Source organism: Musa acuminata, chromosome BXJ3-8 (genome assembly GCF_036884655.1).
Source record: "Musa acuminata AAA Group cultivar baxijiao chromosome BXJ3-8, Cavendish_Baxijiao_AAA, whole genome shotgun sequence".
Classification (NCBI taxonomy): Eukaryota; Viridiplantae; Streptophyta; class Magnoliopsida; order Zingiberales; family Musaceae; genus Musa; species Musa acuminata.
The window spans coordinates 12684059-12706881 of NC_088356.1; the positions used below are offsets into that span (position 1 = coordinate 12684059).

At 42.1% G+C, this 22823-nt stretch overlaps 1 protein-coding gene across 1 annotated transcript; it reads right to left on the reverse strand.

The window, feature by feature from the left end:
- Window positions 1-14262: 14262 nt before the first annotated feature.
- On the reverse strand, window positions 14263-17283 carry LOC103994584 (non-specific phospholipase C4). The gene is made up of 4 exons (XM_009414958.3): window positions 16480-17283; window positions 15066-15472; window positions 14764-14934; window positions 14263-14679 (listed from the first exon to the last, which is right to left on the reverse strand). Exons 1-4 carry the CDS (start codon window positions 17130-17132, stop codon window positions 14336-14338), a joined length of 1575 nt encoding a protein of 524 aa, XP_009413233.2. The 5' UTR covers window positions 17133-17283; the 3' UTR covers window positions 14263-14335.
- Between the last annotated feature and the right edge of the window lie 5540 nt (window positions 17284-22823).

The following is a 22823-nucleotide window of genomic DNA, read 5'->3' on the forward strand; positions in this document are numbered from 1 at the left end:
ATCACTCAATTGCCATGATGATTTTATGTGCTTTGGATACAAAAATTTCCATGACAATAAGCATGTTTTGTCCTCATGATTGTATTTAAAAATCAATAGCACAGCCTTGTCCGAATGCATGAAAGTGTTAATTTCATTTTCGGATTCTCTTAACTATTGGTATCCTAACAATTGGATTTTCGAATTATCCTCTTCCAGACTTAATAAGCATATGTCATATCAAGTTTAATTCATATCATTGATTTTTGACATATGGAATCAACTAGCAAATACATCTCTCATACACTTATTATGTGAACAATATTTTGTTTTAAGAAATGGATTTGATGAAATGATTCCTGCTTATAAATTCCTTCTTGAAAAAGGAAGTCATTTTTACGTACAAGGATTTGATTCACATACATATCTTGATACTTGTAAAAATGAAGCGTGCTTTAATATCTTATCGATTTTAACTTCATTCGAGTAAGCTCAGAAATAGCTTTCCTCTTTCATGCAAAAAGAAAATAACAAATAAAATGGAAGAAGTTTTCAAAGCTATCTCCATGTCATGTTTTCCTTGAAATATTTGAATATTTGGTATCTTATCACTCTTTGTTGAAAAATGACATGAACCTGCTTATGGCATCGCACTTATATTTAAAATTTGCTTATATCGTTCTCTTTTTTGTTGACGACAAAGGGGGAGAAATATATGAATTGATGCTATGAACACTGATGCTATGATTGCCAAATTTGCATTATGCCATGTTTGCATCATGTGTTAAGATGTCAAGAACTTGTATCGTAATTTTACGCGTTGATATCTTATCATGTGATGAAATGATACAATTGATAAACACTTGAAATGTTTGCGTTATGATATCAAAAGCTTACATCACAATTTTACATGTTGATATTTGATAATAGCAAACTTGCTTGATGATAAAACTTGATATTATGTTTTTCATGCAATGAGTTGAACCAATATCACAAACGCTTGATTGTGGTACTTCTCCTTTTTGTTGATGACAAAGGGGGAGAAGTATGATGTTATGCATAAGTTTATGCATAAGTTCATGATGACGTGTTGCAAGTATTCATGATGAATATTGCAATGACTTGAATTCAGTTTGAATTCAAGGTTCTATCAATATGGCATATTGATAGGGGGAGTTTGTTTAAACTCCGGGAGTTAAGTTTAACTCCGTCATCAAGTAGTTGTCATCATCAAAAAGGGGGAGATTGTTGAATCTCATATTTTGATGATGAAACTACTTGATATATGTTTATGATTTAATCTGCGTTTTGAGTAACGCAGGATGCTTCAATCAGGATGAGACAATTAAAGCAGGAAAATCATGTTGTGCCGGAGGAACATGTCAGAAGATTGGACGTCGGGCCGGTGGATCGGTCGACGTATCGATAGAAGGCTTCGGGCCGTGGACTCGAGCATCGGGCCAAGAAGAGCGGGTATTGTGCCAAGGATATCGGAGTTGCGGAGCCAACTGGCCGATTGGGCAATAGGCCGCAGGAAAGGACGATGCGCCGAAGAATCGGACGAAACGTCGAGGGACCAATGACATGCCGGACAACTTGGTTAATTGCTTAGGATTAATTGTCTCGATCAAAGTTTTGTTTACATATGCAGGATTAACTACGATGAAAATAAGACATACAGCAGGAGTTGCGCCGGAGTCAAGACAATGATCACGTTGGGAGTTCGAGAGTTCGACGGAAGTTCGGACAGTCGTCGGAGGTTCTACGGAAACAAATCCGAGAAGTCCATAAGCTTACCAAAGAAGCTCGTCAGAACTCACCAAGTGGATCGTCACAAGTCCAGGAGTTTGTCGGAAGTCCGCAGGAGCATCACCGAGGGTTCATCGGATGATCGACGGAAGTTCGCCGGAAGCTCGCTGGAAGAAGCGATTGACGCACCGGAGCAAGTTGCAGTAATTGTCTTAGGAAATATCGTAGTTAGCACAATGATTAAGTTGAAAATGGGAGGTGATCCCATTAACTTAATCTTGGGGCAATTGGGCCCCTGAAAAACCCAAATTGGGCCGAATGGATCAACCCATTCGGACCCTGATTTCTGCTGGGAGGTGCAACCGCCCAAGCCAGGAGGTGGCACCGCCTGGGCTAAGTCTCCGAGCGAGACTGGGCGGTGCAATCACCCCAGCCAGGAGGTGGCACCGCCTAGGCTCAGTCTCCGAGCGAGACTGGGCAGTGCAACCTCCCCTAACAAGAGGTAGCACCGCCTGAGCTCGGTCTTCGAGCTCTGGCAGGAGGTGCAACCGCCGCAGTCAGGCGGTGGCACCGCCTGAGCTCGGTCTTCGAGCTCTGGCAGGAGGTGCAACCGCCCCTGACAGAGGTGGCACCGCCCAGAGGCTCAGTCTTCGAGCTCTGCTAGGCGGTGCAGCCGCCTCAGTCAGGAGGTGCAACCGCCTGATCCCGAAATTCCGGGAATTGACAGTTTTGAGCTCCAAATTTGAACTGGGTTGGGGCCTATAAATACTCCACCCATTTAGCACTGAAAGGGCATGAACTTACACCGAAATCTTGATCTTTTTTTGTGATTCTTAGAGCTCAAAATTGTTGTAAAGGTCAAAAGTTCTTCTCCCTCTTTTCTTCCAAGTTCTGAGTTGTAAAGAGAGGAGAGAAAATTCTGTAAGGGTTGTCTCCTAAGCCCGTCAAAAGGAGTGACACTGTAAAAGGGTGGTTGGCCTTCGCCTATTGAAGGAAGGCCTCTAGTTGACGTCGGTGACCTCGTCGGTGGAGGAAGCCAAAAGTGGAGTAGGTCAAGATTAACCGAACCACTCTAAATCTCGGTTTGCATTTACTTTGAGCATCTTATCTTTACTACAAACCTCCTTAATAGCTTACTGCCTTCTGTGTTTTTACGAATGTGTTTCAAAGTTCAGTGCTTTCCGAATCGGGGTTTAAGACACGAATCAACTTTAATACCGAAATCGCTTTTATCGTACGAACGTCGTATTTCAATTTGCGCTTATATTCTGATTTCTATCATAACTGCAAACTGCGTTTATATCTTTGCTGCATCTCTCCTAGTCAAAAGTTGAAGTGATTTATGAATCAGCTTTCTTACCAAAATCACTTTAATCGAACGAACGCAGTTTTTGATTTTAATTGCAGAAGGTTTTCTGCTGCACTAATTCACCCCCCCCCCCCTTAGTGCTTTTGATCCTAACAAAAAAAGGGGGAGATTGTTGAATCTCGGATTTTAATGATGAAGTCAATTGTAAATTGTTTGATCTAATCTATATATTGAGAAAAGTGTGCAGGATTAATTACGATAGTAGTGAGACATAAAGTAGGGTTTATGCCGGAGTCAAGATCGAGATCTCATTGGGAGTTCGAGAGTTCGACGGAAATCCGGACGTTCGTCGGAAGTTCTGCCGGAACCAACCAAGAAGTCCAGGAGCTTGCCAAAGAATCTCATCGGAACTTGCTAAGAAGATCGTCGTAAAGTCCAGGAGCTGGCTAGGAGTCCGCCGGAACATTGTCGAGAGTTCGTCGGATGTTCGCCGGAAGTACACCGGAAGCTCGTTGGAAGAGCAATTGATGCATCGAAACAAGCAACACTGTAATCATGTCTTAGTTATCGTAGTTAAAGCATAAATTAAGTTAGGATTGGGAGGTAATCCCACTAACTTAATTAGGGGCCAACTGGGCCATTAATAGGGCTGAATTGGGCCGAATTGAGCACCCAATTTAGCCCCTAAAAACATGGCCGACGGTGGCACTGCTTGGAAGGCAGTGCCCCTGAACTTCTAGGCAGTGGTACCTCCCCTGTTCAACGATGGTACCGCCTAGAGTCAGATCAACGGTGGTAGTACCGCCCAATAACGGCGATGATAACGCCAGTACCCCGGATTCCGAGGATGTGACACTTTTTGACTTCAATTTTGAAGTCATTGGGGCCTATAAAAACCCCACCCTTTTCTGCGTGAAAGGGCACAAAAGTATCGGCTTAATCTTGAAAGTCTTGAGTCATAAAAATGTTGTAAAAATTAGAGCTCTCCTCCTTTATCTCTTAGCCTTGTAACCATCCATGAAAGAGGAGTGAGACTTATAAGGGTTATCTCCTAAACCCGGAAAAAGGAGAAAGTGCTGTAAAGAGGTGTTCGGTCTTCACCTATTGAAGGAAGGCCTTTAGTGGACACTGGTAACCTCGTCGGAGGAGGAATCCAAAAGTGGATGTAGGTCACATTGACCGAACCATTCTAAAACTCGGTTTGCATTTACTTTGAGCAATTTACTTTTATAGCAAACTGCCTCTCCTCCTTACTGTGCTTTTACTACGCCTACATACGCTTTCAAGTAAACACCTTCCGAGATCGGCTTTAATCGTACGAAGACTTTACGAAACCGACGCTTTTTCATTTGTGCAATTTACATTACTATAAATCTCCTTAATCTTCTCTTGCACTTTTACGAAACCTTTCAAGTTCAAATTCTCTCCGAAACGGATTGAATCGAAACCATTTTCGTTGAAATCGATTTTAATCGAAACAAGTCTTTTGAAATCATGAAAGTTTTCCGCTTTACACCCAAAGACTCTCTAGTGATTATAAGATATATCTTTTCTTTTTCATACTCTCTCTGGAACATCACCTTTCAGAGAAACTAATGGGAAAAGATTTATCAAATCAACTGTAGTTCTCATAGCCTCTCTCCAAAATGACTTAGATCACTTGGCATAGGAAAGTATACACCTAATCCTTTCTTTAATAGTTATGTTCATCCTTTCTGCCACACTGTTTTGCTAAGGAGTTTTAGGAACTGTTTTCTCAAGCCTGATATCATGGAACATGCAATAATTCTCAAAAGGACCCATATACTCACCACAATTATCTGCTCGAATATACTTTAACTTTCTGTCAATTTCTCTTTCAACACTAATATGAAACTTTTTGAAAACATCGAGTACCTAGTTTTTAGATTTCAAAGCAAAAGCTCAAGCATAAGCCCAAACTTTTCTAGAATGGTCAGTAATGAAAGTAACAAAATAAAGAGCACCTCAAAGAGTTTTAGTTTGCATAGTTCAGATATCAGTATGAATCAAATCAATAACATTTGATCTTCTAGATGATGAATATGTATGAAAGGCAACTCTATGTGTTTTTCCAACTAAACAATGATCACAAGATTTAAGAGATATATCTTACAACTCTGGTAAAAACTACTTTCTAGCAAGAGTTTGAAGTCCCTTCTCACTGATATGACCAAGCCTCTTATGCCAAAGATCTATACTTTCACCATTCTAAATTGCATTAATCTCTCCTTTATGTAGCTTAGCTTCCATGACATAAAAAGAGTTAACCTTCTTTCCTCTCGCCACAATTAGAGAACCTTTAGTGAGTTTTCATTTGCTTTCACCAAAAAAGTGTGTAAATCCCTCATCATCAAGTCTGCCTGTAGATATCCAATTAAGATGAATATCTAGAACATGTCTAATATTTTTTAGTATTAGTTTGCTATAAATACTAGTCTCTAAACAAATATCTCCAATACCCACAATCTTAGATGTAACATTGTTTCCCATTTTGACATTACTAAAATTACTAGCAATGTAAGATATAAAGAAATCAACATTAGAAGTAACATGAAACGAAGAACTAGAGTCAATTACCTAGTTACTGTCCTGAGCTACAAGATTGACACAACTGTCATCACAAACAATAATGATATCACATTTAACAACAATTGTATTGGTCTCTTTCTCTTTTTTTTTTTCATTTTGTTCTCGCTTTTAAAACCTACACTCTTTCTTCATGTGACCTAGTCTGTTACAGTATAAACATTTGATATCTCTTCTAGACTTAGATGAATTTCTACTATGACTTCTTTCATGTCTTTTTTATTTTTCAGTAACAAATGCACCAGAAGAAGATTCTCCATGTTCTTTTCTTTTGGCATCTTCATTTAGAAAACTGTCTTTAACTATATCTATAGTTAAGAGTTCATTCTAGCGTGGAGTTACAAATTGTCGCCACATACGTTTCCCAACTTTCTGGTAAAAAGCTGAGAAATAATAATCCTTACATCTTATCATATATATTCATTTTCATAACAATCAGTTTGTTTGCAAAACTCTGAAATAGGCTTATGTGCTCAACAATATTACCAACATCTTTAACTTCAAATTTATAAGTCTATTTCTCACTGTCTTTTTCACAAAAAGATTTTCTAACCTTTGCCAAACAATATCAGCTCTGGTTCCATTAGAAATATACTCATGCAAATTTATATTCATCCATCTTCTAATATACGCAATAGCTTTCCTATGTTGAACCTCTCATTCCTCATCTTCTATAGTAGAAGGTTTATCTTTAACTTTGATGAGCTTATATAAATCTTTGCAATAAAGCAAATCTTTCATCATACACCTCCAAGTGGAATAATTTGATGAGTTCAATTTAATCATACCATCTGACTCTTACATTTCAATCACACAAGAAAAAAAAACTAGCACCAAATAACCTGGCTCTAATATCACTTATTGGGAAAAACTATTATAGCGAAATAATTATTTTTCCTCTTTGTGTATCAAGATAGGTTCCTCATCAAAATACCAACTTGTTATCAAAAGCAAATATTAATCAGAGTAGCATAAACAGTAGAAAACCCAATGCGAGAAAAATCACGGGACCGTAGTCCACTTCAAACTTCTATTATCACCAAAAATGATAACAAATTTATAGTAAGTCTTCTCCAAAATAACCAGAGGATCACAATAACATCAAGAACATAGATCTTGGCTCAACATTAACATATCATCATCACTAAAAAGGGATTTCATGAAAAGAAAATTTTAAGTCTCACAAAATAAGTATAACAGAAAAACATCTTAAAGAGGATAAACTGTAGATCGATACCGATAAGATTATAGAGCTTGTTGTAAAAATTCTTCACATAAAATTTGAGTCAAAACCAACAAAGTTTAGCTACTCATTTTCTCTCTATGTTTCTTTGTCACGTCGCAGTGTCTCCATCGTTTTCTTTTTTTATTTAATAAATTAGATTTGAGCTCAATACCCGAATCATCTCGTCCAAGCCAGCTGGACTCAACACCCCGTGATGTCGTTAGTGAGTGAATTTAGTGAGTGAATTTATAGCGAATTTGTAATCCGATTAAACGATGGCGTCTTCTAATTACCGTAAGTTGGCTCTCCATACAAACCGTAAAGGATTTGAAGTCATTATAAGCTGGAGCTCTGATGATTGCCATGAAAAAGGAAATTCGAAGGCAACGAGTCACTTTTTGGGATCTCTGGCGACCAGCTTGGTCAAAACAAGAACGGTTAAATGTTGGCACTCGACAACGGGACCTCATCGGAGAAGCAAATTTTAATTGGATCCAAAAGGCCTGCTTACCGCGTAGAAGCGAATCAGATGAGAACCGTGTGTGAAACCATTGCATCATACATCCTCCGCTACCCCATCCTTGACCTTATCCAAAAAGAAGCTACTGGCTGCTTTTGTTTTGAGATGATCGACCATCATACGGAGAGCAGCACCGATGGCCAACCTTTCCCTTCTCCTCCCACACCTAAAACAGACGACATCACCACGATCGGTTAATCACCACGATCGGTTAATCTACCAGATGAAAGGTCCAAGAGGAGGAGGAGGAGGAGGAGCATAATTTTGTGAGACAATTAATAGGAGGGGGAGCAGCGTGAAGAGTGATAAGTAGATGAGATTTCCCTAACTGTTTGAGGAAATCTCTCTGCTCTGTTGAGGGAAATCCTCTAACCTGTTGAGGAAAATTCTCCCTTCTAACCTGTATTAAAGGAAGGGAATATGTTAATAACAATCAACTTCTTCTACAACTTGTTTATCTATTTATTTTCTAACATGGTATCAGAGCCAGTTCCTCCTTGGCGACAACAGTATCGCCATGTGTTAGCCAAGCGGCCACAGTAACACGTTGCCTCAAGCGGAGTCATTGAAGAAGCACAAGACACGGATTTAGAGCCAGTGCTAACGAGCACCGTCTTGACTCTGCTCATCCACTTCTTCTCTTCCTTCATCGCCGGTCTTGCTTTTCTTCGCCGGCCTTGCTCTCTCTCCTATTTGCTGCCTACAGCAAACACTCTCTGTCGCCGTCACGCAAGGAGGAAAACATTCTCTCACTGCCTCCTCAATAGCGGTGTCTTCCTCGCTTCCCGGCCAGCAGCAGTCGCAACTGCTGCATCTTCCTCTACCGCAGCAGCTTTCGCTGTCGCTTCCCTCTACACAACGGCGCCTCCTTAACGGCGGTGTCCTCCTCCTCAATAGCGACGAACGACGAACAGCGGTGTCCTCCTCGCTCAGTCTTCCTTGCATAACGACGGCTGCCGCGTCTTCCTCCTTCGCTGTCGCGGTCGCTTCCCAGCCAACAGCAGCCGTAACCGCTGCATCTTCCTTCCTCTACCGCAGCAGCTTTCGCTGCCGCTTTTCTCTATACATCTAATTGCTGCAGATTTCTCTCACTGCAGTTTCCTTGAGTAACGCTGCAGATTTTCGCGGTCATTTCCCGACGAACCGCGGTCTTGAGTACCACTGCAGTTTTTGCAGCCATCTTCCGGCGAACTGCAGCCTCTACAATCTGCTGCAGCAAGCAGCAATCCACAGCAGCGAACCACAGTCTTGAGTACCGCTGCAGTTTTCGCGGCCATCTTCCGGCGAACTGCAGCCTCTACAATCTGCTGCAGCAAGCAGCAATCCACAGCAACTGCCGACAACTTTGGGCACTGTTGTAGATTGCCCAATCTGCTGCAGCAATCTATAGCAGCAGCCCCCTCCTTCATTCTCCACCTTGTGTGACTTGAGTATCACACAAGGTTCGCTGCATCTCTTCCACAAAAAAAAAAAAAAAAGCGAAGAGAAAAAAAAAATGTCTTCGTTCACTTCTTCTGATGTTTCAGTTCCTGTAGGGACTCCCACTTCTTGTTCTTCTACAGGGCTTATCTCCATCAATGCTGCCACGTTGATACCCTTTAAGTTATCAAAGGGTGGCAACTATGCATCCTGGCGAGCTCAATTTTTTAATCTTTTATTTGGATACGACTTGTTAGGTTACATTGATAGCTCTTTCAGTTGTCCTCCGGCCATTCTCAACATCCCCGGCGATCCCAGTCCAGTACCCAATCCAGCTCACAAACTGTGGCTACGTCAAGATCGTCTCATCCTCCAAGCTATTCAAGCTTCAGTTGCTGGATCCGTTGCTCCCTTGATATCTTCATGTGTGAGAGCTGTCGATGCATGGTCTACACTGCAAACCACCCTGGCAAATCATTCGCGTACTCGCAAGCTCAGTCTTCTATCCAAGCTTATGGTGACCAAACAAGAGGGAAGTACTATCTCTGATTATCTACAACATATCAAGGTTATCATTGATGACTTAGCCTTGATAGGTCATTCCCTATGTGACGAAGAGATTGTCATTCATACCCTCAATGGTCTCGACACTGACTACAAGGAATTGGCTGTTGTAATTCGGGCACGCGACTAGCCAGTCTCTTTTGAAGATCTCTATGATAAGCTGACTGACTACGAGATGTACTTGAAGCGTATTGACAAACTGCCTGGATCTACTGTCACTGCTCAAGTCAGTCACAAGTCTAAACGGAAGAGCACTCGGTACTCGCCGAACATCACCCAAGGTTTGGCTAATGCGCCTCTTGATTCTGTGAGTTCCATGCAACACCCCTCCTACCCTCCTAGTCATCACTTCTCGCAAAGTGGCAACTCCAGCCATCATCCGTCTTGGCGTCCTGCCCTACCGAGCCATCAAAGACAAGTCGTTTGCCAACTGTGTGACAAAGTCGGCCACTCCGCTAAAGTTTGCCGGTCTCGTCCCCGCCTCCCTGCTCTGTCACATTGGCCTCAAGAAAATCTCCTAACTTCTCCGACACCTAGCCAGTCCAACTGGATTGTCGACTCTGGTGCCTCTCATCACATCACCGCTGATCTTCAGAATTTGTCTCTTCACAATCCCTATGGCAGCGATGAAGATATCATCATCGGTGATGGTAAAGGACTTCCTATAACTCATACTGGTTCCACAACGCTTAATTCTGACTTTAATACATTTACCCTCGATGATGTTTTATGCGCCCCTCATATTAAACGCAACCTCATTTCTGTTTCTCAATTTTGCAAACATAATAATACTTCCATTGAATTCTTTCCTGATTCATTTCTTGTTAAGGACTTGAGCACGGGGGCATCATTGGTCCAAGGCCCGAATAAAGACAACATTTACGAATGGCCGTCAGCCTCTCGAATAACCCAGCCCATTGTTCATTCTTCTGTTGCGGCTCCAATTGATGTGTGGCATCGTCGGCTTGGTCATCCCTCGTCCTTTATTCAGTAGAAATTATTATCTCGTCACTCTCTTCCTCTTTTTAAGTCCACTAATTCTATGATGCATTGTGATGCTTGTCTTAGTAATAAGAGTCATCGGCAGCCTTTTGGCTCATCTTCCATTTCCTCTTCTAAATCTTTTGAAATTATATATACTGATGTTTGGGGTTCTGCTCCAATCTTATCTTTTGATAAGTTCCGATTTTATGTTATTTTTGTAGATCACTTCTCTAAGTACACATGGATATATCCTCTTTCCCATAAATCTGACGTTTCTCATATTTTTTCCACTTTCCAAAAGTTGGTCGAAAACAATTTTCAGTCTACCATTAAAATAGTCTACTCTGATGGTGGTGGTGAATATCAAGCCCTGGTATCCCATCTCTCAGCTTGTGGCATTCAACACCTCAAGTCTCCCCCACATACTCCTCAACTAGTTGGGTTTGCCGAACGCAAACATCGGCATATAGTAGAAACTGGACTCACACTTCTACATCAGGCTTCCATGCCTTCAACTTTTTGGACAGCAGCCTTTCAAACTGCTGTCTACCTAATTAATCGAATGCCTACACCAGTTCTACAATACCAGTCCCCCTTTGACACATTATTTCACAAACCCCCTAACCTTCGTAAACTCCGAGTGTTCGGTTGTTTATGTTATCCTTGGTTACGTCCCTATGCCTCTCATAAGTTAACATTCCGATCTACTCCTTGTGTCTTTATTGGTTACTCACTTGAACATAATGCTTTCCGCTGCTATAATCTCCACACTCACAAAATCTTCATATCACGTCACGTTGTCTTTATTGAGTCTAACTTTCCTTTCCAAACCCTTCCATATCCTGCCATACAGACCACTTCACTTTCTCACTAGAGTATACCTTCAGACCAATCGGACGAGCCTCCCATGACTTCGTCTACTTCCTCCCCTCCTGATCCGCACTATATCACTCCAATTCAACACTTGCCCGTTTCCTCTGTTCCTACTCCACTCCACTCTTCCCCAATTGATGGGGCAATATGTTCCAAAACACAACCATCCTCTTTACCTCCTTCTTGCTCAAGTGCCCCTGACGTGTCTCCACTTGACCCGACTTGTGCCACAGATCCTCACCCAACATCACCTCCCAATCCTGTCGTCTCTAATCATCCTATGACCACTCGCTCTAAGCATGGTATTTTTAAACCTCGTCAGGTACTTAACCTACAAGCTATCATGAATTCCTCATCCCCCAACGTTGAACCCACCACCTTCACTCAAGCCCAAAAATCTTCGCATTGGCGTACTGCCATGAGTGAGGAATATAATGCCCTCCTCCATAATTCAACGTGGGATCTCATTCCTTTCCATCCTTCACAAAACATCATCGGGTGTAAGTGGGTCTTTAGAATTAAGTGGAACCCAGATGGCTCTGTTGCCCGATATAAGGCACGCTTGGTCGCCAAAGGGTTTCATCAACGACCTGGGGTTGATTTCACTAAGACGTTTAGTCATGTTGTTAAACCCACTACAATCCGGCTTATCTTGAGTCTGGCTACCACTAAAGGCTGGCAATTACGACAATTGGATGTTAATAATGTCTTTCTACAGGGATCTCTATCCGAAGATGTTTTTATGCAACAACCCCCCGGTTTTACTCATCCTCAGTATCCACAGCATGTTTGCAAACTTCGGAAAGCCATCTATGGACTTCGTCAGGCTCCGAGAGCTTGGTATACTGAACTTAGCTCATTTTTTACTTCTGTCGGCTTTCTTAACTCCAAATCTGACACTTTGTTGTTTCTGCGACATCATCATGGAAACATAATGTATATTCTGGTATATGTGGATGATATTATTGTCACAAGCAATAATCCCATCAGCATCCAAGCGTTCATCAAACAACTGACAGCTCGATTCTCGCTTAAGGGTCTTGGACCCTTGAGCTACTTTTTGGGCGTTGAAGCTACCTTCACATCTTCCGGTCTCCTTTTATCACAACGCAAGTACATTCAAGATTTGTTATTAAAGACAAACATGCAGGATGCAAATGCAGTTACAACCCCCATCTCTACTAGTGGTTCTCTCAAATTATCGGATGGAAGTCCTGCTACGGAACCCACTCAATACCGCCAAGTTGTTTGCTCTTTACAATACTTAGCTCTCACGCGTCCAGACATCTCATTTGCTGTCAACAAATTATCACAATTTATGCATCAACCATCTACTCTACACTGGTCTGCGGTCAAGAGACTTCTACGATATCTTAAAGAGACCCTAAATCATGGACTCTTTTTTCGTAAACACTCTCCATTTTGTCTTCATGCCTTTGCCGATGCTGATTGGGCAGGTAACCTTGATGATAGAACATCCACATCAGGGTATATTATCTTCCTTGGTGCTCATCCAATCAGTTGGAGTTCTAAGAAGAAAAAGACAATCGCCCGGTCTACAACTGAAGCTGAATACCGTGTCATTACCACTACTACTGCAGAACTCAATTGGATCACGAATCTACTCCAGGAACTCAACATCGATTCCACCCCTACAATATATTGTGATAACATTGGAGCTACCTATCTGTGCGCTAATCCGGTATTCCACTCCCGCATGAAACATATTGCTATCGATTTCCACTTTGTACGCGATCAAGTTGTCCGCCGTCAACTTCATGTTTCTCATGTTCATACGGCTGATCAATTGGCCGACTCATTTACGAAGCCTCTAGCTCGTAAACTTTTTGCATTACATCAGTCCAAGATTGGCCTCCTTGATTGAAGCACCATCTTGCGGGGGCATGATAAGTAGATGAGATTTTCCGAAATCTCTCTACTCTGTTGAGGGAAATCCTCTAACCTGTTGAGGAAAATTCTCCCTTCTAACCTGTATAAAAGGAAGGGGGATATGTTAATAACAATCAACTTCTTCTACAACTTGTTTATCTATTTATTTTCTAACAAAAAGGGCTTTGGAACCCACAAGAAATCATCTCAAAGCCAAAAGCTTCAGCTCTTTGGTAAGAGTCGTGATCATTGGCAAGAGACCCAACCCAAACAGAAAACCCAGGAGGTACCGATAAGGATCTGAAATGACGCTCAAACAACGCCCATGAATCATCCTTCTGAAGAGACTCCGGGAAAAAAAAAGAATCTAAGCATATTTCTAAAAATCGAATGGAACCAAAGCAAGCAAATACCGGAAGTCGTCATCAACTACTAGAATTCAAACATGCAAGAGGGGTTCGAAATCTAATGCAACATATCACCTATGGCCCAAAATGAAAAGAAAAGGGGTCGTTACCGCTGACCTTCCTCCGACGCCGGGGGCGGCACCTGGGGTGTCGAAGCTTGAGGCGTGGGGCGTTCGATCGGTCCCCGCGGTCCGCCACCGGCGTTGGGGCGTCCTTCTCCCGTGATCGGGCGGCGACGTGACGCCCTCTCTCCCTTCTATCAATCTCTCCACACTCTCTCCCTTCTATCAATCTCTCCACAAAAGCAGGGCTCTCTCTCTCTCTCTCTCTCACTCGCTCACTCTCTCCTCTCGAAAAAGAAAGAAAGAAAGAAAGAAAGAGCGTTGGTCGTCGCCGCCGCGCAGGGGATCAAGAAAAGCTTCAGAGTTCCGAGGGGCTTTATATTACGCTATTGCCCCCCGGTGTCCTTGTATCGATGCTTTCGAAACAACATATTTGTCCCTGCAAATTTCAAATTAAGTACAAATCACAACAAATACATAATTACGCTCCGTTGGTATCGATGGAGAAATCATTGAATTATTGCTACTTTTAAAGTATAAAATTATTGAATTCCTCCTTTTTTTTGCTTTCTTTCACTGATGAGAATAACCAGCGGTTGACAGTAGATCATCACCAAAGGTTATGTCTAGTCGATCCGGATCCACCTGGGAACTTGATTTTAAGTGCACCATAGTGTTCATCAACAAAGAGTTCATTGATACGACGATCCGTCCAGTGAAATCCACTACACTTTGAGATTCAATCTGCTAAGACCGGTTACACAGCAAGCACGACAGCATCTTCTGCAACAAGGATCTCGTGTCTTGCACTGTTGCATCCCTTGCTGGATTCACCACCACGACATGAGTGCCGTCGAACCCGTTGTTCCGGCAATTCTCGCATTCCTCCAAGAAAGTCTTCAGGGCGTTCTGCACGTATTGAGCCCCGTCGGCCACGGTCATGTTCTCCACCAGCTTGTGCGGATAGATGTCCTTGGCGTGATCACCATTAAGGACGGCTCCAAGATGCACCAGCTCCGTCTGAAACTCCGATAATTTCGCAGTCTCGGCAGCTTCCGTCGGTCGAAGCTTCCTAGGCTCCGGCAAGATCTCTTGAATCCATATGTAACTTGAGATACTTGGGAAGAGAAAAAAGCATGTCACAACAAGCGGAAGCGAGCTGGTAGCACACGAACCTGGGCAATCTGTTCTCGGGGTTGTCCGGGTGAGGACCGTCTCAAATGTCCCGGCCCATTCGTCTCGCTTGGTCAAGAAATCCTTCAGATTGAAGATCTTCTTCACGGTGGCAGGGATGGAAGAATGCTCGAACTCGGACGTCGGGTGTGGGCCAGACGGGCGGTGAACCACTGCAAGACAACCAAGCAAATATTACAAAAGCATGGAATGCTCACGGTGGTGGAACGACGGTTTTATATTACAAGCATGGCTTGCTGCAGTCACGTACTAATCGGGTGGCATATCGATCTTGTTCTCTTACCCGTCCCAGGTTCGATCCACGGCGAGATGAACAGGGTGGGCACACGAACGCCGAGGCGGTCGAACTTGAAGTAGAACGGCTCGGGTCCGACGATGTCGTCGGGGCTCGGCACTCGGACGGGGGTGGGGACATGGTCGAAGAAGCCGCCGTGCTCGTCGTAGATGATGACGAACAAGATCTCATTCCACTGAGGGCTCGACCGCAGCGCCTCGTACACCTCCTTCACGAGCTTCTGCCCCTCGGAGACGTCGTGGGAGGGGTGATCGTCGTTCCCCGGCAGGAGTTTCAGGTCGAAGTAGCGCTGCTCGATGACGACGTAGTTGGGCAGCTTCCCTTTCTTGCAGTGTTTCTTGAACTTTAGATCGAAGGGGTGGAAGTCGCCCACATACTTCAACTGCCGAAGGTTCCTGTCGTCATCGACGTCCAATGAATGTCACATGCATGCACGCTCACAGTCGTAGCTGAATCGAACGAGCAATTTACAGGAATGCTAGAGAGGAGGAGATTCATAACAGACTCAGGAATGGTCATCCTGGAGTTGAAAGACTGCCTGCCTTCCCGAGTATACTAGTGAAAGATGAAGCAAGTCATCTAAAACTTGAGATAAGAAGCATATCGGATTTAAATTATTATTATTATTATTATTTTAAATTTTCCATAAAGGACAATATTTTTCAATTTTTTTCTTCTTGCAAAATTTAGATAAGCTTGTGGTAAAAATGCATAAAAGAAAATGGAAAAATGGATGGATTATTCCGGTTCTATATTTGAAGGAAAAAGAGAATAAAATTAACGTCACAAGTTACCGATAGTCGATGTTTTAAGGGCTCGCTAGTGGGGCATGGCTGAGATGATCATGTTTATGAGTCAATCGGGAGATAAGTATCGCCAATGATTCAAACAAATGCTAAAGAAATGACCTAAACCGCTAAGGCGATGCCTAAAACAATGTGCTGCACCGGGGAGACTTTTGGTGAACAATTGGAGAGCAGGCCTAGGAACCGAAGATAATAGATGTTGGGTGGCTCGTTTGACTTTGTCTTCGCCACGATCTCTGACGACAGAGAGCAGGGAATTGTGGCAACGCTGCCGTCAGAGCCAGATTAGCTCGAGTTTGTTGGGCAACCACGATACTGACACTTCTCATATTGATACATTTTTGAGGAGGAGACGATGACGATGACGACGACGGAGTCGGAAAAACAAGACGATGATGAGGTCGATATAACCAACGTTGCATTCGAAGGGAGATTTTATCTTATGCCTTTTTATTTACGGTGATAACATTGATGAAGATATCATGCTCTTCATTGCAATCCAACGATGTCATGTCATATATCATCATGAAAATATTTCCCATATATTGCTAATACTGGTTTCTTTTTGTCGTTGAGAGAGAGAGAGAGAGGCGCACCTGTAGAAGAGAGTGGCCGGCGGATACTGGTAGTAGATGCCGAAGGAGAGGCCGGCCTCATGGAGCGAGTCAAAGATGGTCTTCTGCGGCAGACCGGCCACCAGTTTCTTGGTGTCGTTGCTCGTGAACCCGTGCGACGTCGCCGAGTGAACGAAGAGCCGGTTCGGCTGCGTCGAGGCCGGCATCGAGGCGAACCACCGGTCACAGACGGCGAACTCCCTTACCAGGCTCTCGTAGACCGGCACCGCCTCCGGCTTGAACCCGTTCATCACGATGGACGACATGCCCGGCTTCTCCTTCTCCGCCTGCTGCACGAAGCCGTTCATGGGCGGGGAGTCGATTCCGGGAGGGGTGATGGGGGTGACGCCGGCGGTGAAGGGGACGCCGTAGATCTGCTCGTAGATAGCCTGGATGGAGTGGCCCGGGTCGGGGTCGACGTACACCGATTGGTTGCCGAAGTAGACGAGGGAGGAGTTAGGATCGGAGACGGAGAGGGGGTTGGAAAGCTCGCGGTCGTTACTGACGCCGTCGATGTCCGGGTTGATGGACTTCATCCAGCCGAGAATGTGATCGAAGGAGCGGTTCTCCTGGACTAACACCACCACCGTCTTTATCCTGTCCATCTGTGCCGCTGGTGAGATCTCCACAGCCATTTTGCCCGTCTTCTTGTTTCTTCTTCTCTTGAAGTAGAAGAAGAAGAAGAAGAAGAAGAAGGAGAGATGGGGAGATGAGTTGGTTGGTGGGATCGAGGGGTTTAGATGGTGATGCCTATATAGAGAGAGAGAGAGAGAGACCCAGAGATTGCTCGTAGAGAGACAGGAAGGACAGAACGGAGCGGGAGAGAGAGAGAGAGAGAGGTTTCGTAGACGGAGCGAGAAACATTTTAAAAGGCAAGAAAGCGACGTAGCAGGCTTAATTTTATACTTATATATAAATGTATGTAAATAATAAGTAGGTAAACTGATGGATAAACATTTTGTATTGAATGTTCGGATGGATAAACGTTGGCGAAGTCCGATGACGACCTAACCAACTTCAGCTCAAATCTGATCAGAAACATGACATTTAAGCTGCAATATTATTCGTCATTTCATGATCAGAAATTTTAATGAAATATATGTTTGTATACAATTACTGGGAGTTGAAAAGTCGTTGTTCGACTTCGTCCTTGCTAATTTTTGAAAACTTCAGAAGTTGAATGGTGGTTCCAACGGTGCCTCTAATTAATTCTATGGATCTCCGGCAACAATTAATGCTGGTGTTTCACGAAATCCACCAACCCGGATAAGATAGATAGATAGATAGATAGTAGTATCAGCAACCAGAAAACTTGGAAATATGAATCCAGCAGGAACAATATTGTTGGGAGTAGATGAGAGGTGCCGAGTATGCCCTAATACTAGTCGATTGAGGCCTTGCAGCGACTAGATTCAATCCACATCGACTTGACATCATGTACAAGCCGACATGTTGGTGAAGAAGAAGTCTAATAATTATTTATTGTTGGTGCCTCTAATTATTGTTGACGCAAGGCTTGTTTAAGACTTGATTCGATTTATATACACAAATCATGAACGTGAGTATTGGCTATTCACCTGGGGCCCATCGAATGCACCGATCCTGCGAACGAGGCCGGTGCGAGGCTTCACCGGACAAACTTACTGGCTGATGATATAGGTTAATGTGGAGTACCGATGGCAATCGGTCGGGGTTTTGGAAGGCTCGATTGGTCTACTCGGTTTGTCTAAGCCCGGCTCGAATACACTTTTTTTTTGTCGGATTTGATACCCAAGTTAGACGCTCAGATTCATTCCGAATCGAGTAGGGTATCTTATCTGTTGTCACTCGAGTATTATTCAATGATGTAGATCGAGTTTTTCTAGAGTTCCGACTTCTATCTCATGAGCTCGAGTTAGAATCGGTTACTTTTTAATTTTGGTTTGGTTTGGTTTGCATTTGAGTCGGGTTCCGGTCCAGATACATGTCAGTCTTCAAAGCAGAGAGAGAGAGAGAGAGAGGGAGCTTATGATACGTACCCTTTTAAGCTCGAGGGATACACGTACATATTCTCCAACACTATGTTGGACGCGTATATCATGAGCATTTGAAAGCTCATGTTCCATCATCGTAACTTAAAAACTTCAAGAATGCGTCATCTTCTTCCTACGATAATTCTGATACCAGGCTGAGATAAAAACAAGTCGTTGAGATCGATCATGCAATTGTGTGGTCGACAAATTTCTTATGGCCCCATGACTATGAGAAGCTACTGGTGACGGCCACAACCACTATGCAGAACGCGCTGCTACACTTGGGGGGATGACACGTGCACATTCACGGTTCACACCGCAGGAATTTTGATCTTATCCTGCAAATGCATCGTCAAATAGGTTCATAATTACGAGTCCTCAGGTATTAGTGGCACCTTCACAGGTTTTCTGATCAGATGGTGTCATGTCCTCAGGTAATTGTGTTGATATGATGATCAGTGCCTCAATCCTGCTGTTCTCGACGAGGAAAACAACCATATAGGAGAAGGACGATGCTACATGATGGTAGGAGGTACCGACAAGGCCCGGAGAGACGGGGTGATGATACTGTTGAGTCCAGCTCATATGTGGACTTGGACAATTAGGCGTTAGACAATTGGGCCTATTAAGTCCAAATAAGCAAAAAACAAGATAAAGGGTTTGGTGCAGCGAGCATGTGCACAGTAAACGTGTGCCGCAGCGTGCAGAGAAATAGAGAGCGAAAATAAGAATTTTGAGATTTTTGCTTGACAATCGGTGGTCAAAGGTTGTCAGTTTTGGTCTAAATTTTATACGAAGAATCCTTGTAGTAAGCTCTATAATCCTAACGGTGTTTATCTATATTTTACCCTCTCTGAGGTACTTTCCTGTTATATCCATTTTGTGAGACCTAGAATTCTCTTACGAGGAGATCAATCCTATGTGATGAAGATATGCTATTCATGAGCTAAGATCTATGATCTTGATGTTATTGTGATTCTCTAGTTATTCTAGAGAAGACCTATTATAAACATGTTATCATTACTATTGATAGTGGAAGTTTAAGGTGGACTACGGTCCCGTGGTTTTTGGTTTTTCACGTTAAAAGATTTGGTCTCATTATGTGATTGATTATTTGCTCTATTGTTTATGTTGTACTGGTTGATATTTACATTTGGATATCAAGTTGATATTTTGATGAGGAACCCATTTTGATACACAAAGAGGGAAAATAATATTTCGCTTTAACATGCTTTTTCCCAACGAGTGGTATCAGAGCAATAGGTTGTTTGGTGCTAGTTTTTCTTGTGTGATTGAAATGGAGCAATCAGATGGTATGATTAAATTGAACTCATCAAATTATTCTACTTGGAGGCGTCTGATGGAAGATTTTCTTTATTACAAAGATTTGTAGAAGCCTATCAAGGTTAAAGATAAACCTTCTACTATGGACGATGAAGAATGAGAAGTTCAATATAGAAAAGTCATTGCCTATATTAGAAGATGGATGGATATAAACTTGCATAAGCATATTTCTGATGAAACCAGAGCTGATGTTGTTTGGCAAAGGTTAGAAAACCTCTTTGCGAAAAAGACAATGGGAAATATAATTTCTCTCCTCAAAAGACTTGTAAATTTGAAGTATAAAGATGGTGGTAACATTGTTGAGCACATAAGCCTATTTCAGAGTCTTCCAAATAAGTTGATTGCTATGAAAATGAATATAGATGATGAGATGCAAGGATTATTACTTCTCAGCTCTTTACTAGAAAGTTGGGAAACATATGTGGTGACTATTTGCAACTCCACGCCAGAGGGAACTCTAACTATAGATATGGTTAAAGACAGTTTACTAAATGAAGATGCTAGAAGGAAAGAACAGGGTGAATCTTCTTCTGGGGCATTTGTTACTGAAAAACAAGAAAGACGTGGAAGAAGTCATATAGCAGAAATCCACATGGTTATAGAGGAAGATCCAAGTCTAAAAGAGATATCAAATGTTTTCACTGTAACAGGCTAGGTCACATGAAGAAAGAGTGTAGGTTTTGGAAGCGAGAACAGAATGAAATGAAGAAAAATGAGAAAGAGACCAATACAGTTGCTACTGAAGGTGATATCACTATTGTCTGTAATGAAGGTTGTGTTAGTCTTGTAGCTCAGGATAGTAATTGGGTAATTGACTCTGGTACTTCATTTCATGTTGCTTCTTATGGTGATTTCTTTAGATCTTACATTGCTGGTGATTTTGGTAATGTCAGAATGGAAAATAGTGGTACATCTAAGATTGTAGGTATTGGAGATATTTGCTTGGAGACCAGTATTGGGAGCAAATTGATACTCAAAGATGTAAGGCATGTTCCATATATTCGTCTTAACTTGATGTCTACTGGTAGACTTGATGATGAGGACTTTGCATACTATTTTGGTGAAAGCAAATGGAAACTCACTAAAGGTTCTCTGATTGTGGCAAGAGGAAAGAAACTTAACTCTTTTTATGTCATGGAAGCTAAGCTACTCAAAGGAGAGATTAATGCAATTCAAAAAGGTGAAAGTATAGATCTTTGGCATAAGAGGCTTGGACATATCAGCGAGAAGGGACTTCAAACTCTCGCTAGAAAGCAATTCTTACCAGAGTTGCAAAGTGCATCTCTTAAATCTTGTGATCATTGCTTAGTTGGAAAAATACATAGAGTTGCATTTTATACATATCCATCATCTAGAAGATCATATTATTGATTTAGTTCATACTGATGTTTGTACTATACAAACTAGAACTCTTAGAGGTGCTCTCTATTTTGTTACTTTTATTGATGACCATTTTAGAAAAGTGTGGGCTTTTGCTTTGAAATCTAAAGACCAAGTACTCGATGTTTTCAAGGAGTTTCATGTCAGTGTTGAAAGAGAAACTGGCAAAAAACTAAAGTGTATTCGATCAGATAATGGTGGTGAGTACATGGGTCCTTTTGAGAATTATTGCAGGTTTCATGGTATTAGGCTTGAGAAAACAATTCCTAAAACTCCTCAACAGAATGGTGTGACAGAAAGGATGAACAAAACCATTGAAGAAATGATTAGGTGTATGTTTTCTCACGCCAAGTTACCAAAGTCATTTTGGGGGGAGGCTATGAGAACTACAGTTGATATGATAAATCTTTCTCCATCAGTTCCTCTTAAAAGTGATGTTCCAGAGAGAGTATGAAGAGGAAAAGATATATCTTATAATCACTTAAGAGTCTTTGGGTGTAAAGCATTTGTTCATATTCCCAAATATGAGAGGCCCAAGCTTGATAGTAAAGCAAAAGCATGTATCTTCTTGGGATATGGTCATGAAGAGTTTGGGTACAGATTATGGGATCCAGTGAATAAAAAGATTATTAGAAACAGAGATGTTATGTTCTTTGAAGACTAATTGTTTGATGATGGTGATAATATTAAGAAGCTAGAAACCTATGTTTATATTCCTTGGAGTTTGGGTCCAGTTCCTTCACCTGTAATTCATGATAATCATGGGGGAGATGAACAAGAAGATTGTGGTGAGAATACTAGTGATGATACACCTACAATTGATGATGCTGAACCAACTGAACCAGCACCTCCACCACCAGTTGAGATTCCATTGAGAAGATCCCCTAAAGAGCGACAACCATCTACCAGATATCCTCCACGTGAGTATGTTATGCTTACTGACGGGAGAGAGCCAAAAACTTACCAAGAAGCTATTCGAGAATAAGAATGAGTGGGTTAAAGCCATGCAAGAAGAGATAAGATCCTTGCTTGAGAATCACACCTATGACTTGGTAAAATTGCCTAAAAAGAAGAAAGCTCTCAAGAAAAAGTGGGTTTATAAATTGAAGACTGAAAATAATAGCTCATAACAAAGATACAAGGCATGACTAGTTGTGAAAGGATTCAGTCAGAAGAAAGGTATTGACTTTAAAAAAATACTTTCTCTAGTTGTGAAAATGTCCTCTATCTGAGTTGTTCTTAGTTTAGCTACCAGCTTGAATTTAGAAGTTTGAGCAACTTGATATAAAAACAGTATTTCTTCATGGTGACTTAGAAGAAGAAATTTACATGGAGCAACCAGAAGGTTTCAAAGTCAATGAAAAAGAAAATCTGGTGTGTAAGCTTAGGAAAAGCTTATATGGACTCAAACAGGCACCTAGACAATGGTATAAGAAGTTTGATTCCTTTATGATGAGCCAAGGGTATGATAGAACCACAACTGATCATTATGTGTTTATGAAAAAATTTTCAGATGATGATTTTATTATTTTACTGCTATATGTTGATGATATGCTGATTGTTGGCCATGATGTTGGAAAAATTGGAAAG

Excerpts from the sequence above, each read along its gene's own strand:
- LOC103994584 (XM_009414958.3), bottom strand. The coding sequence starts at position 17,132 with ATGGCTGTGGAGATCTCACCAGCGGCACAGATGGACAGGATAAAGACG. Across the intron at positions 15,473-16,479 it reads CCGGCCACTCTCTTCTACAG|GAACCTTCGGCAGTTGAAGT; the intron begins GTGCGCCTCTCT and ends CGATGACGACAG. Across the intron at positions 14,680-14,763 it reads CCCGAGAACAGATTGCCCAG|AGATCTTGCCGGAGCCTAGG; the intron begins GTTCGTGTGCTA and ends TATGGATTCAAG.